The sequence below is a fragment of the Cervus canadensis genome, chromosome 1 (genome assembly GCF_019320065.1).
Source record: "Cervus canadensis isolate Bull #8, Minnesota chromosome 1, ASM1932006v1, whole genome shotgun sequence".
Taxonomy (NCBI): Eukaryota; Metazoa; Chordata; class Mammalia; order Artiodactyla; family Cervidae; genus Cervus; species Cervus canadensis.
In genome coordinates, this window is record NC_057386.1 from 16,175,588 (window position 1) to 16,189,321 (window position 13,734).

The following is a 13,734-nucleotide window of genomic DNA, read 5'->3' on the forward strand; positions in this document are numbered from 1 at the left end:
CAACCTTGAGGCAAAGGGACCGGCCTTGTGTAAGCCCTTGTCCACCAGTCATCGGCCAAGGTCTGAGGGCCATCCAGCTCTTGTGAGCTGAAAATAATTCTCCAGAGAAGGTACAATTGTGAGGTATTCTCAGCAGCCCTACCAGCGGCGGGGGGATGGGTGGGCCAGCCGAGTGGGACCCCCACAGTGTCCTCTACACCCAGCTTTTGACCATGCCTCCTGGATAAGGAAAAGCGGACACCACAGAGGCCTGGCAGCACTCAGAAGCCTCAGTCTCCTCAGAAACCCTTGTCTCATAGTGTTTCCTTTGTGAGGCTAAACAAAGTAATCTTTGAGAAGACGGCCCGCAGGCCAGCCCGGGAGTGAGGTTGGGAGTGGATAGTGGCAGGCCAGCGCCAGCAGGCTGACTGCAAGGCTCCAGCAGGGTCAAGCTTTAAAAGGAAACCACAGTGCAGTAATGTCACAGGACTGGCATCCCTCCAGCAAAAGGGGTTCACAGGAAAGTCGGGGGAGGAGGGTGGCAAATGAAGCAAAAATGTGAGAAAGAGGAGGGAGGTAGAGAAGAAGGTGGCCCAGGAGGCGTGGGGGAGGGGAAGGAAAGGGAGGAGCAGGGGTCTCAGGTCAGAGGTCAGGCAGTCACTCCCCGCATACAGATTGACCTTCTGGGCTGACACATCACTCCGCTGCCCTCCTCTATGGGCCAGCCCTTCCTCTGACTTCCCATTTCCTCCATGAAGCCCCCCAGGGGTCCCCTGTCCACAGTGAGTCTCTCTATAACACTCACTGAGGACACTTCCCTTCCGGGATCTGGCAGGTTCTGCCTTGTGCTGTGAATTCTCCGTGGGTAAGTTTATGACAAAACTGTATTATTCATGCTTCTCTCTCTCTTTTTCTTTTTTTGGCTGTGCCAGGTCATAGTTGTGGCATGAAGACTCTTAGTTGTGGCATGCAAGATCTAGTTCCCTGACCAGGGATCGAACCTGGGCCGCCCTGCATTGGGAGTTTGGAGTCTTAACAACTGAACCACCAAGGAAGTCCCTTATTCATGCCTCTCTATCCCACAACACTATGGCACACAGCACAGAACCTGGCTCACACGGGTGCCTGACCAGCATTCACGTGAGAGTCAATTCCTAGGCAGGTTGATAAGAAGTCCGGGGGTCCCCAGGGAGACAGGGATCTGGGATTCTCAAGGAGGAGAAAAGGACAAACTTTTTTTCCCTCTACATTCTTTAGGATTATATAACAATAATGTATCCTGCTTGAGGACAGTTTTTGGAAAAAAACCTTGATGTGACAGGGGAAGAGTCCCTTGAGGACAAGGATGCACGCCCTGACGTTTGAGGGGTGCTGATACCATGAAACCACAAAGACCATGCCTCCAGCAGGGAGGAGGGGACAGAGACAGCCAGGAGCTGGGACCATGGCCGAGTCATTGCGCTCCCGAGCCCCTGCTTGAGCAAAGAAGAGACCAGGCCGGCAGCTCTGGGCAGGGAGGGACAACGATGAGCTGGGCTACAAGCCCTGCCAGGTTAGGAACCACTCATGACCCCTGTGCACCCATACGGACCGAGGGCCTGGCACAGGGCAGGTGTTCAGCGAGCACGTGTCCCTGGAGGATGTGATGACGGCACCAGAGGGTCCAGACCTGAGGCCGGCGGGCACCCAACACCCTGGCAGGAAGAGAGAGGGAGGCCTCAGAGCTACAGTGGCTGCCTGGGCTTCCCTCATGTGACGGGCTGGAGCTCACTGAGCTGTTCCTGCGCGGCTGGGAGGCAGGAATCAGGGCTGCTGACCCGGGGCCTTTGTTCTGTGGCTTCAGTGGGGCGGGCGGCCAAAGGAAACACACCCTGCCTGGGATCCCTCCCACACGCCCCACATCAGACCAGGAACAGTCAGCCCATAGAGTAGCAGCGGGCCTCCCTCCCACCCTGGTGCCATCGTGGTCCATGTGTAAGCCTCTCCTGGGGGGAACTTTCTTTCCCTCAGACCCAACCTTCTCCTCATGTGTCTCCCACGTCAAATTTAACCATTCCCTTTGGTGCCTGGAATATGACATGTGTGTTTGTACTTAGTCACCCAGTCGTGTCCAACTCTTTGCAACCCCATGGTCTGGAGCCCGCTAGGCTTCTCTGTCCATGGGATTCTCCAGGCAAGAATACTGGAGTGGGTTACCATACCCTCCTCCAAGGGATCTTCTCAACCCAGGGATCGAACCCAGGTCTCCGGCCTTGCAGGTAGATTCTTTACTGTCTGAGCCACCAGGGAAGCCCTGAATATGACACAAATACTATTAAATATTAGAAGGCAGCAGTCCCCAACCTTTTTGGCACCAGGGATGGGTTTCACAGAAGACAGTTTTTCCATGGACTGGGGTTTGGGGGGATGGTTTGGGGATGATTCAAGAGCATTCCATTTACTCTGCCCTTTATTTCTGTTGTTAATCCATCAGCTCCACCTCAGATTATCAGGCCTTGGATCCCGGATGTTGGGGACCGCTATGAGAAGGAACTGAAACTCCTGCCTCACTCCTGAATTCAAATTGCTGGGTGTCTCTGTGTGTCCGTGCATATCTGATCTCTCTTTCCCCTAATCTCTCTGATATCAATTTTTTGTTATAAGAAGATATTTAATTTGATCTGTCTCAAATGCTATAACATATTACAGCAAATTGAAGATTTTAACATTCTAGGAACAGTATTTCTTTTCTCTGATGTCATTTTTCTCCAGTCTCTCAAATTTTGTTGACTTCAGTAAACAATGTTGTAGGTAATAGATAGAAGCCATTTTTATATTTCTTGGGTATGCTTTAGAATGACACACATTTACCTTTCTCCTCAAGCTTTCCTAAAGGCCAATGTTAAAGTGAACACCTACCCAGATTAGCTAATCTACCCAGATTAGCTCCACTAGTTAGAACCCCAGTGCAAGTGAAGCCAATCTGGGTCATAGGTTTGATCACCCCAGAAGCCAATGATAATCTCTGTTCGATTGGCCACACAATACAACTGCAAACTGGTCCCAACCAAATTGCAGATATCTTCAGTCTATCTCTCACAATGGGGATTAAGCCGCAGTGACTACAGCCCAGCAAAAATGCATCCCTAGTGCTCAGGAACAACTCAGACTGCCTAACTGCCTCTGGGAGTGTTGTCAGTATGTCTGCAGATAAGAATTATGTTAACTTACTTGGACTTCTTCTAGCTGGGGAAGTACCCCAGGAGTGGACTTTGGGGTAGGGAGAAACCAGCTTGAGATTATCATGGGCCTCAGGATTTTACTGAATTTTGTCATGAGGTAGACAACAATTCAGTATCCTGCAGGTAGGAGGATTCAAACTCATAATCCCCAGCCTGCCGTCTGGGACTGTCTGTGACAGCACCCCAGAAAATATCTGTGCTGTGCAATAGGGTGGCAACTAGCCACACATGGCCCCTGAGGAACACAGAAACTAATTTTTTTAATTTAATTTGATTTAAACTCTGTACTTAAGCTTTAATTAAACTTGATTCATTTAAAATAGCCACCATTTTGGACTGTAGAGATCTAGAGTACAAAAAGTAATAATATACCAACAGTGATAATAAAATAGTACCAACACTTAATAAGAGCTTACTATTTTTCAGTCACTCTCCTAAGTGTACTGGCTCATTAAATGTGCTCCAATATCTTGCAAAGACACTACTTGTTTTCCACATGTTGTGTGATGAAAAAATAAATTCATGTTAAATAATTACTAACTTCACTACATATTCTGACATCATGTAGTTTCCAAATCTATGTATACTAAAATTTTAATTATCATTAGTCAGTGGTTTTGGGTTTTTTTAAAGCAAAAAAAGAGTTGGAGGACTTTCCTGGTGGTCCAAGTGGTTAAGACTCCACCCTTCCAATGTAGGGGAGGTGGGCAAGTTTCAACCCCTAGTCAAAGAACTAAACTAAGATACCTCATGATGTGGCCAGAAAAAAAAAAAAAAAAAAACTTTTTTAATGTAAAAAAGGGGTTGAATCATATCCTCAAAAAGGTTAGAAACCAGTGACTTAAAATGTGAGCTGAAGGGCAGATGAGAGAAAAGAAAAAAAGTATCCTCACTTTTGATTTTCCCCACTCTTTCCCACCCTCTTTTAAGAGAGAAGCCCCCTGAAAGCAGACACTCATTTCCTTCCTTGTGTCCCTTGATAAAGGACAGAGGGAGCTGAGGGGAATGAAAGAGAACCTCGCTTCTGTTTCCTGCCCTTGGAGTGGAACACCATCGGCTCCCTCTGCCCCCGAGCCACCCTGTGCCCACCTCAAGCCCTAGCCTGCATCCGTTTCCAGAGGCTGCAGATGCGTGAGTGTGTGTGGATACCAGGATGGAAGGCATGTGCAATCCCACTCACCTGAGCACATCTCCCCCTTGTAGCGGACACAGGAGAAGTCGTCACACTCGCAGTACTTGCCCGTGATCTTGCCAAAGTCACTGCTGTGGCAGACGCACTGGCCACAGAGACACTCGCCCCGCTGGCTGCAGATGGGCTGGCCCTCCCGGGGGCTGCACTCGTCCTGCTGCGAGGGGCGGTAGTCCTCTTCCGAGCACTCGCACTGGGACCCCAACCAGCCAGGCCCACAGCGGCACACCCCACACTCAAAGGTCCCATTGCCATTGTTGCAGCGGGGGCTATGAGGCTCAGCCTCGGCCTGGCAGGCACAGTCACAGTCGAAAGTGACCTGCACGGTGAGGCTGTCTTTGAAGCCCACAGGCTTGATGGTGAAGGACTTCTCCTTCTTCTGGGGGCAGCCACGCACTTTGGCCTCAATGCTGAAGCTCACCTGGATGGAAGGTAAGATCGTGTTCAGACACAGGGGACGCTGTTGACACTCCAGCCCTGGAGGGAAAGAAGCTGTTCCCTGCCCTGCCCAGGAATACTCAAACTGGGTGTCCTGTCCCCTGCAAGCCAAAGTTCCTCAGCTTTGTCACTACCAGGGTCTGCAAAGCCAAAGCAAGAGCCTGGGGACAGTTGTGCCATTGTGACCTGCTGGCTGGGTGTAGACATGACTTATAATCACGAGATAGCTTTTTTTAAAAAGGTAAATAAACCAGTTCAAGCAGAGCAGAACCTATGATCTTATAAACACTCTGTCTTGGCCAACTAAGCTAGCTGATTACATAATATCAAGGTACACAAAGCACTATTTTGTGGCATTGTATGGTAACCATGGGGCTTCCCAGGTGGCTCAGTGGTAAAGAATCTGCCTGCCAATACAGGAGATGCAAGAGACATGGGTTCAATCCCTGAGTGGAGAAGATCTCCTGGAGAAGGAAATGGCAACCCACTTCAGTATTCTTGCCTGGAAAAGCTCATGGACAGAGGAGTCTGGCAGGCTACAGTCAATGGGGTCACAAAAGAATCAGACATGACAGCGACTAAACAACAATGGTAACCCTAACCCTAACCCATACAGTGTCACATAGTGGCCAACACAGGCTCAAGGTCTACTGTTCAATGTCTTTATTTTTATTTATTTGTTTGTTTATTTATTTATTTATTTTGGTCCCGCCTTGCAGCATACAAGATCTTAATTCCCCAACCAGGGATCGAAACCATGCACCCTGCATTGGAAGCACAGAGTGATAACCACTAGACCACCAGGGAGGGCCCTGTTCAATTTCCATATAACATTTCATCACTTGTGCAATCAAACATGTTTCATGCCAATATTTCTCACTAGGGTATGTGCACATGTGCCTATAATATAGACAGAAAGAGGGATAGATGGATGCAGATGGACATATAGACATTAAATGATACAGACATGGATGATACAACTATAGATAAGCCCCTCTTTTCTTCCCACCCCTTTCACCATCCCTCTCCCCTAACGCAGAAGCTGAGGAGAACCAACCACTAGGGGAAGGAAAGCCGCAGAGGGACTAAGGAGGCAAAATGAACATTTGCATTCTGAAATTCCATAATGGTGGGTATTTTCACCTATTCCGTTTGCTGCCAAATCTTCAGCAGCTAGGACAATGCCTGGCATGAAGTCAGGGCTCAATAAATATTTACAGATGACATTTCCATTTTACGTTGCGAAGCAAAGAAAGTCATTACCTTAGAGGAGGGTGGAAACTAGTAAAGGGCTGAAGGCAAGAAATATTATCATTTGCAATCGACGCTGCATAAACAGTCACCAAATGCAAGTTTTTAAAAATCCTGATGGGGAAGTTACTTAACGGAGAAAGTTTAGGCAACAGAAGCCTTGGAGGCCAATGTATGACAAAACCCACTGAAAAAAAAAAAGAAGCCTCGGAGGCAAAGGCTGGCAGCTCCGTTACATCTGACTTGTAGGACGTTCACGAAGAAAGTACAGGGAAGGGGTGGGTGCCCACAGAGGTTCCAGGGCACAGACCAAGGTGAGAGCCGCGCGCTGCCCCTGTCCAGCCCACCTCACCGTGTCTCCAATCTTGAGTCCGACACAAGACTTCAGCCCTGGGATGACTTCGTTGTTGAGACATGTGGCGTTGAAGGATAAGGACAGCTCCTCAGGGAGGTCACGCACTTCCAGCTCTACTTTAGAGCGGATTTTCTGAGCAAGAAAGGGCAAAAGAAGGTAAGAAAATGGGCTGAGAGGACATAAGTAGGGGCCAATTACATCCCAAGCAAAAACCACCAGGTGGTCCTGGACCCACCTGCCCTGCTAAATGCTGAGGTCCACCTCAGCTGCCACAGCATCCCTAGGAGCCTGTATCCGGCTAACCTTCCAGCCCAAGACCTGCTTTCGCTCTTTCTCCACTTGTGTCTAGGTGAGTCTGGGTAAAATCTAAACCAGCTGTGCCCTCCTGCAGGCCTCACGGACTTGCAAGAAAGGAGTGTTGATACTGGTCACCTTAGGTAGTACCACTTTCTACCTAATTTTTCATCAGCCTCACATTCCCCATAATTCAGCTCCCTCTTTCCTCTGTTGTTGGAGCCCAGCTCTCCCTCAGCCTGAACCCACTCCCAGTTTCAGGGCCCTGCTCCTTAACATCATCCCCATTGTCTCTTTCCATTTCACCTTCTCTAAGCAGTTCCCCTGTTGTTCCTATGGCTCCCTCCATCCCCTCTTGAGCCATTTCCGTTGCAGAAGGCTGCATTCCTCCCAGGGCTGCCTATCACCTAGCCTCTGGAAGAACAAGAAGAAGGCAGTCAAGGCTGCATGGTGGACTAGCTGCCAGGACTCCCAAATCTGAGGCCTCCCAGGTAATGCCAAGTGCAATGGACTCTTAGCAGGTCCATTCCCAGTGTAAGACACTTACCCCATAAGCATCCACAATGAGCTGGAGAACATTGCTGGAATCAGTAGACAGAACCCCCACTGTGGTCCCTGGGATGAGCTCACTATAGTTCTAGAAAAGAAGACAAAGGTGTCTAGGGACGACTGATAAAGGTGGTGGTCTCCAAAAGCCTTCCCCAAACAGATGGAGGGTCTTGAAACGAAAACTGAGGGAGGGATGGGATATTTTACTTATCACTGCCAGGAATATATCTAGCAGTTTTTCAGCCCTGAGAAAAATTACAGAGAACCTCTCACACCCTTCTTCCCACCAAATTACTCCCCTCCACCACTGCAAACATCAACATACCCATCCTGCTAGGTTCAAGTTTGGATGAGAGAAGTTCACCAAAAGTAATCATTAGCTCCCAGGTCTTTCCTGATTGGGGACCATGGCCAAAGGTAGTCTGGGTTGGTTCCCTGAGATAGGTCCACCCATCACAGAGCCCACTCCCACTCCAGGAAGCCCCGAAGGTATAGTCACCTGGTAAAGATTGACTACACTTTCAGTCACTGCAAAAATCAAATTGATGTTTTTCTGGGATAGCTTCTCAGTCATCAGCCCCAAGGAGGGATAATCCTGTAAAAAGGGAGAATGTGGAGATTAGTTAAGAAGTAAGAAGTCTATTCACATACATCCCTGGGTTCTAAACCTTAGGACTTGGTTGATTTGGGCGATGGCCCAGACAGTGGTGGGGCTTTAACTTTTTCACCCCATGACAATGAGAGGCAAAGACAAACTCAGGTGTGAACTTGGGATAGATGAAGAGATACAGGCTTGTAGTATCAAAACTAAACATCTCTTTCTTCCTACTTAGATTTGAAGCATCCACACCAAGGAGCAGCTTTCTGGACCAGGTACTACCAGGCCTCGTCGTTTTGAAGCTTACTCCTGTTTTGTGGCTCCTGACAAATGCCTTGGCTTGGTACTCACAGTGCTCTGCCACGTGATCTCAACTTTCCTTTCCAGTCATCATGCAACCTCTCCCCCCTTTTCACTCACCACTGATCTGGCCCCCTGTCTTTCTCCCACCTAAAGTGGACTTCTTTTTGTTAATCCTCCTCCTTCCTTAGGATCCAGCTCAGGTCTCACCTTCTCCAGGAGGCGTTTCTTGACCACCCCAGTTCACGATGAGCTTTCTTCTTTTGAATACCTAAAGCCTTTATCAACTGTTTCACCTAGTTAGCATTAATCATGCACCTTCTGTTATTGGTACCATATCTTCTTGACTAAACCAAAAACTCTTTAAGAGCAGGACATTATATAGTCTTGTTAACATTCTCCAACCCCGGTAAGGGCATGCCTAGTATGTATGTGTTCAGTCACTTCCAGTTGTGTCTAATTCTTTTCTACCCCATGGACTGTAACCCGCCAGGCTCCTCCATCCATGGAATTCTCCAGGCAAGAATACTGGAAAGGGTTGCCATACTCTCCTCCAAGGGATCTTCCCAATCCAGGGATCGAACCCATGTCTCCTGCGTCTCCTGCATCGCAGGTGAGTTCTTTACCACTGAGATACTGGGGAAACCCCAAGGCCCTGCAGAGACTAGATGTCAGTCATTATAGACTCACCCATTGCTTGGTAGTGCTCAACCTGCATATGGCTGATACCAAAAACTCAAGCCAAAAAGGCAGTGCTGACAAATTATGAACATGTCTCTGGAATCCTAGACCTTTCAGGGAGCTCATGAGATCATGAAACTCAGGTTCCTGCCTTTACACAGGTGTACATTTAAGCCACCTAGATGGAGTAGTGGCTATATTGTCTTTAAGAAATGAAGAGTTCACATCTCCCCCTATATACTTAGAGTATCAGTATTCTGCAGGTCTGTACATTTTCTTTATGGTTTACTGCAATTTCTCCTGTTTCCATGTAAACTCCTTTCCTTTGTTTTACCTTCTGTGGACATAGAAAATAACTTCTAAGAAGTCTTCTCATACAGAGTAGTGGTTACCAGAGGGGAAGGGGTAGAGGAGGATGAAATGGGTAAAGAGGATCAACTGTATGGTGACAGGTGGAAACTAAATTTGGGGTGGCGAGCATGGTGTAGTGTATGCAGAAGTAGAAAGATACTGATGTACACCATGAAACATATAATGTTATAAACCAACGTCACCTCAAAAAAAAAATAATTTTTAAAAAAAGTCTTCTTGGGACTTCCCTGGTGGTTCAATGGCTAAGACTCCAGGCTCTCCATGCAGGGGCCCTGGGTTCAATCCCTGGTCAGGCAACTAAGATCCCACATGCTGCAACTAAGAGTTCATATGCTGCAATGAAAATCAAAGATCTAAGTGCTGCAACTAAGAACCAATGCAGCCAAATAAATAAATAAAATATCTTTAATGATTTTCCATATTAAAAAATAATAATAATAATTTTTTAGTTTTTAACTTTAAAAAGTCTTCTCATATATCAGCTAAACCATCCTTTAGCCCTTGTATTCCAACTAAATGACTCTGAGCCCTTTATCCTTTCCTCCCAGGACTGGCTCACCATGGTTGGCCAGTCTGTCTCTTTTTGCTCTGTCTTCTTCCAATAACCACAGACAGCATGATGCTCCAAGAGGGGGCTAATTTGTACACAATTACAGGATGGCCCTGCTTTCCAGCTGAACATGTAAAAATCCTCTAGGTCCATTCTGGATGCCATGATGCTGCGGGCTGGTGCTGGAGGCAGTGGGGTTATCAGTAATACTGAGCCCAGCCAGGACCACCTTTAATGGTTGTGCAGGTTGTACTCTGGATGAAGACAGGCTGCAAAGAGCCCTGAATCTTGCCCAAAGGAAGGCCTGTCATCTCCATATTTCATTTCATACACAAAGACTCTGCCTGAGTTAGGGCAGTCCTGGCCATAGTGAATAGGAACCATAAGTGGAAAAAAGAATCTCACCATGGTGGTGGAGGCAGAATAATGGTTGTCACTGCCCACATGACACTGCCCATCATTGGGCTGGACGATGCCTGCCAGCCTTCCATCCAGCGCTATATGGGTCTTGGCATCAGTGGTAAACACCAGCAAGTGGGAGGCATCATTCCTCCAGCCAATCTTCTCCTGTTTGAAAAAAAAAAAAAAAAGATGAAAGACAGCAACTTTAGCTATGGCACTGGTACAAAACAAAGACCCAAGGAGTTCCTAATCTGAAGGGCTAGACATGGGCTGGAGAATGGCCTCAGTCCCAGTCCTTGGAACACAAGCTGGAGCTTGTGGAGTTGTGTTCCAACTCAGCAGTTTCTGTTCTCTTAGAAAAACAGTCTCAGAGCTCACTAGTTTAAGCAGCTGAAAGACACCTACTTCATCTCCAAATAGAACTTCTTCAATGAGAATCACACGGCCTATCCAGAAACCCACCTGCATCTGCAGAGCTGGGCTGGGCTAGAAGAAATCTTGCCTGAACATCTGCCCACTTTGCTGAGGTTAAGCGAACCCAGCCTGGACTCGGATACACTTCCAGAGAAGGTGGGGAGATGCTCTCCCCAGTAAGTATCTGGGTCCCCTAAGGTTCAAAAAAATATCAGTTCTAGCCAGGGAGCAAATACAAACAGAGGTTGTTTATCAGCAGCAACATGTGGCTCATACTGTACAAAGCTCTGCTTAGTTCCTGTCTTGTATTTCACCCAGAAATCCCCACCGTTGAGCCACTTCCTCCCCATTTTGATCTGCACCAACCACACCTGGCGCTCCACATCCTCCAAACTCACATCACAGACGGTAGCCTGCATGATGGCATCAAAACCACCCTCTGGGGCATCTCGGTTCCGTGACACACTCTGCTTCTTCACCTCCTCATTGAAGCGGGTCACCTGGTCAGTTAGTGTCAGCACGTGTTTGTAGCCAAACATGGGCAAACAGGTAGCCTTCATACTGGGGAGGGAAGGAGATGATTTAAACAGACATCTGACAAAAGATTGCAGGGAGGGGGACTTCCCTGGCAGTCCAGTGCTTCCAATACAGGGAATGCAGGTTCAATCCCTGGTCAGGGAACTAAGGGATCCCACATGCCATGCGGTGTAGCCAGGGATAGGGGTGGAGAAAAGACTGCCTGGGAAGTGGGGAGGGAAAAGAGGGAGAGAGATGTGGAAAGTGGTATGCCCAGTCCAGTTCTATGCAGCTAGAATTATCCAGAGAGTTTAGACTCCAAACCCTTCAAATTACTTGGGCATCACATTGAAAGAACCTCCACCTAGCTCACAGGATAAGAGAGTGAACTGTGGAACCAGACTGCCTTGATTCAAATCCCAGTTCCTTGACTTACTAGTCATGGAACCCTAGGCAAGCTTCTCTATACCTAACCTGTAAAACAAATGAGGACATGATAGCTAGTAAGGGTTGTTGTGAAGCCTGTTGTTCAGTTGCTCAGTCGTGTCCAACTCTTTGCAACCCCACGGACTGCAGCACACCAGGCTTCCCTGTCCACCACCAACTCCCAAAGCTTGCTCAAACTCATATCCATTGAGTCAGTGATGCCATCCAACCATCAAATCCCCTTTGTCCCCTTCTCCTTCTGCCTTCAATCTTTCCCAGCAACATGGTCTTTCCCAATGAGTCAGTTCTTCGCATCAGGTGGCCAAAGTATTGGAGCTTCAGCATCAGTCCTTCCAATGAATATTCAGGACTGATTTCCTTTAGGATTGACAGGTTTGATCTCCTTGCTGTCCAAAGGACTCTCAAGAGTCTTCTCCAACACCACAGTTTGAAAGCATCAATTCTCTGGCACTCAGCCTTCTTTATGGACCAACTCTCATATCTATACATGACTACTGGAAAAACCATAGCTTTGATTACACAGACTTTTTTGACTATACGGACCTTTGTTGGCAAAGTAACGTCTCTTGTTTTTAATACACTGTCTAGGTTTGTCGTAGCTTTTCTTCCAAGGAGCAAGCGTCTTTTAGTTGTGAGGTTTAAGTGAGTTAACATGGGGAAGGTTCTCAGATCAGAGTGAGGCTCTGGTTGCTATTGGTAACACATTATAGTCAACACTTCTCTAAAGTAACATTAACATAACAATAAGCAAAAATTCATCAATAACTTTATGTCTCTGAACTATCAATAAATTGATAGATCTGTGTCAAACAGGAGCATTTCTGTCCCAGTCCATTGGTTTATTTCTTTAAATCATGGTTGACATCCTTACTGGGTAAACTTACAACCCACATAACTCTCAAATCTAAAAAGTAAAGCCGTACCCTGTCAGACTTGATAACCATCATTTTAAATGATAATCCATGAATTTGCATAGTCTCTCCACCAATTAAATAAATAAACCATTCAGTTGTAAGTCAAAGTCTCAAAGTAGGGACACATCAATTTATGCTAGAAGGTTCAATAAATATCATTTCCACTCTTTTATATTCCTCTAGGACTTATTTCTTTGCATTTTAACTCTGTAGGACCCATCTTCTAGATAGGGAGGACAATAACAATGGAATCAATCATTCTGAAATCATAACTCCTCTATTTACTTATCCATAAAGTTCTCTCTCTATGTTTGGTCTCATTTCTCTTTTATTCTCTCTTGTCTACTATTTATTTGTGACCTAGACTGGGAAGTTAATGAATTTCCTTTCTAGGTCTCCAAATAGCTTTATTTATTATTAGCAATTTTGGTTTATTATTAACTGTTAACACAGTAAGTGGGTTGGCCCGCTTGCCAGACAGGGAGACCTTGGTAAAGAGGAGAAACAATTTGGCCAGAAGGCAGCCAACAAAGCCAACATGGAGGTAGAAATAAGAAGCAGGACTTGGGCATATCTGGGGCAAAGGGAAGAGATGCTATCCTGGCTTCTACAGGAGAGACTTACTCATAGCAAGGGTTTCTGATGGCCTCTGGTGGAGAAATATACATGTATGGTGACACGGGCTTGTCCACAAAGGCCCCGAAGCCAATCCGCAGGTTACTGGTGAGCTTACGCATCTGGGAGGCCAGCTTGGTACCCAGGGTCTGGATGTTCCGCAGGTCATCCTTCATGGAGTAAGACAAGTCCATTAAGTAGTAGATGTCCACAGGGTAATCTTCCACCTGCCGAACTTGGACGGAGAAAATCTTCGAATCATCTGTAAGGCAGAAGGACGTTAAGTCTTCTCTTCTTCCTCCAAGACTTAAGCAGATTTGGACATATTTACTGGGCTGCGCTGTGCTTAGTCTCTCAGTCGTGTCCGACTCTTTGCCACCCCGTGGACTGTAGCCTGCCAGGCTCCTCTGTCCAGGATTCTCCAGGCAAGAATACTGGAGTGGGTTGCCGTGTCCTCCTCCAGGGGATCTTCCCAACCCAGAAATCAAACCCAGGTCTCCCACAGGCAGATTCTTTACCATCTAAGCCACCAGGGAAGCCCATGAATACTGGAGTGGGTAGCCTATCCCTTCTCCAGGGGATCACCCTGACCCAGGAATTGAACCAGAGTCTCCTGCGTTGCAGCTGGATTCTTTACTAGCTGAGCTAT

The 13,734-nt window shown here is 47.2% G+C and overlaps 1 protein-coding gene across 1 annotated transcript in view; it reads right to left on the reverse strand.

Annotated features, from left to right (window-relative positions):
* The window catches only part of ITGB3 (integrin subunit beta 3), a 62,593-nt gene that overhangs the window by 18,315 nt on the left and 30,544 nt on the right, over positions 1 to 13,734 (reverse strand). Inside the window, exons 4-10 of the mRNA XM_043465615.1 lie at positions 13,095 to 13,347; positions 10,992 to 11,154; positions 10,183 to 10,344; positions 7,776 to 7,871; positions 7,275 to 7,364; positions 6,431 to 6,565; positions 4,381 to 4,810 (exon numbers count right to left, since the gene is read on the reverse strand). Of these exons, the coding sequence (XP_043321550.1) occupies positions 4,381 to 4,810; positions 6,431 to 6,565; positions 7,275 to 7,364; positions 7,776 to 7,871; positions 10,183 to 10,344; positions 10,992 to 11,154; positions 13,095 to 13,347 (1,329 nt within the window). The remainder of the gene's footprint in view (positions 1 to 4,380; positions 4,811 to 6,430; positions 6,566 to 7,274; positions 7,365 to 7,775; positions 7,872 to 10,182; positions 10,345 to 10,991; positions 11,155 to 13,094; positions 13,348 to 13,734) is intronic.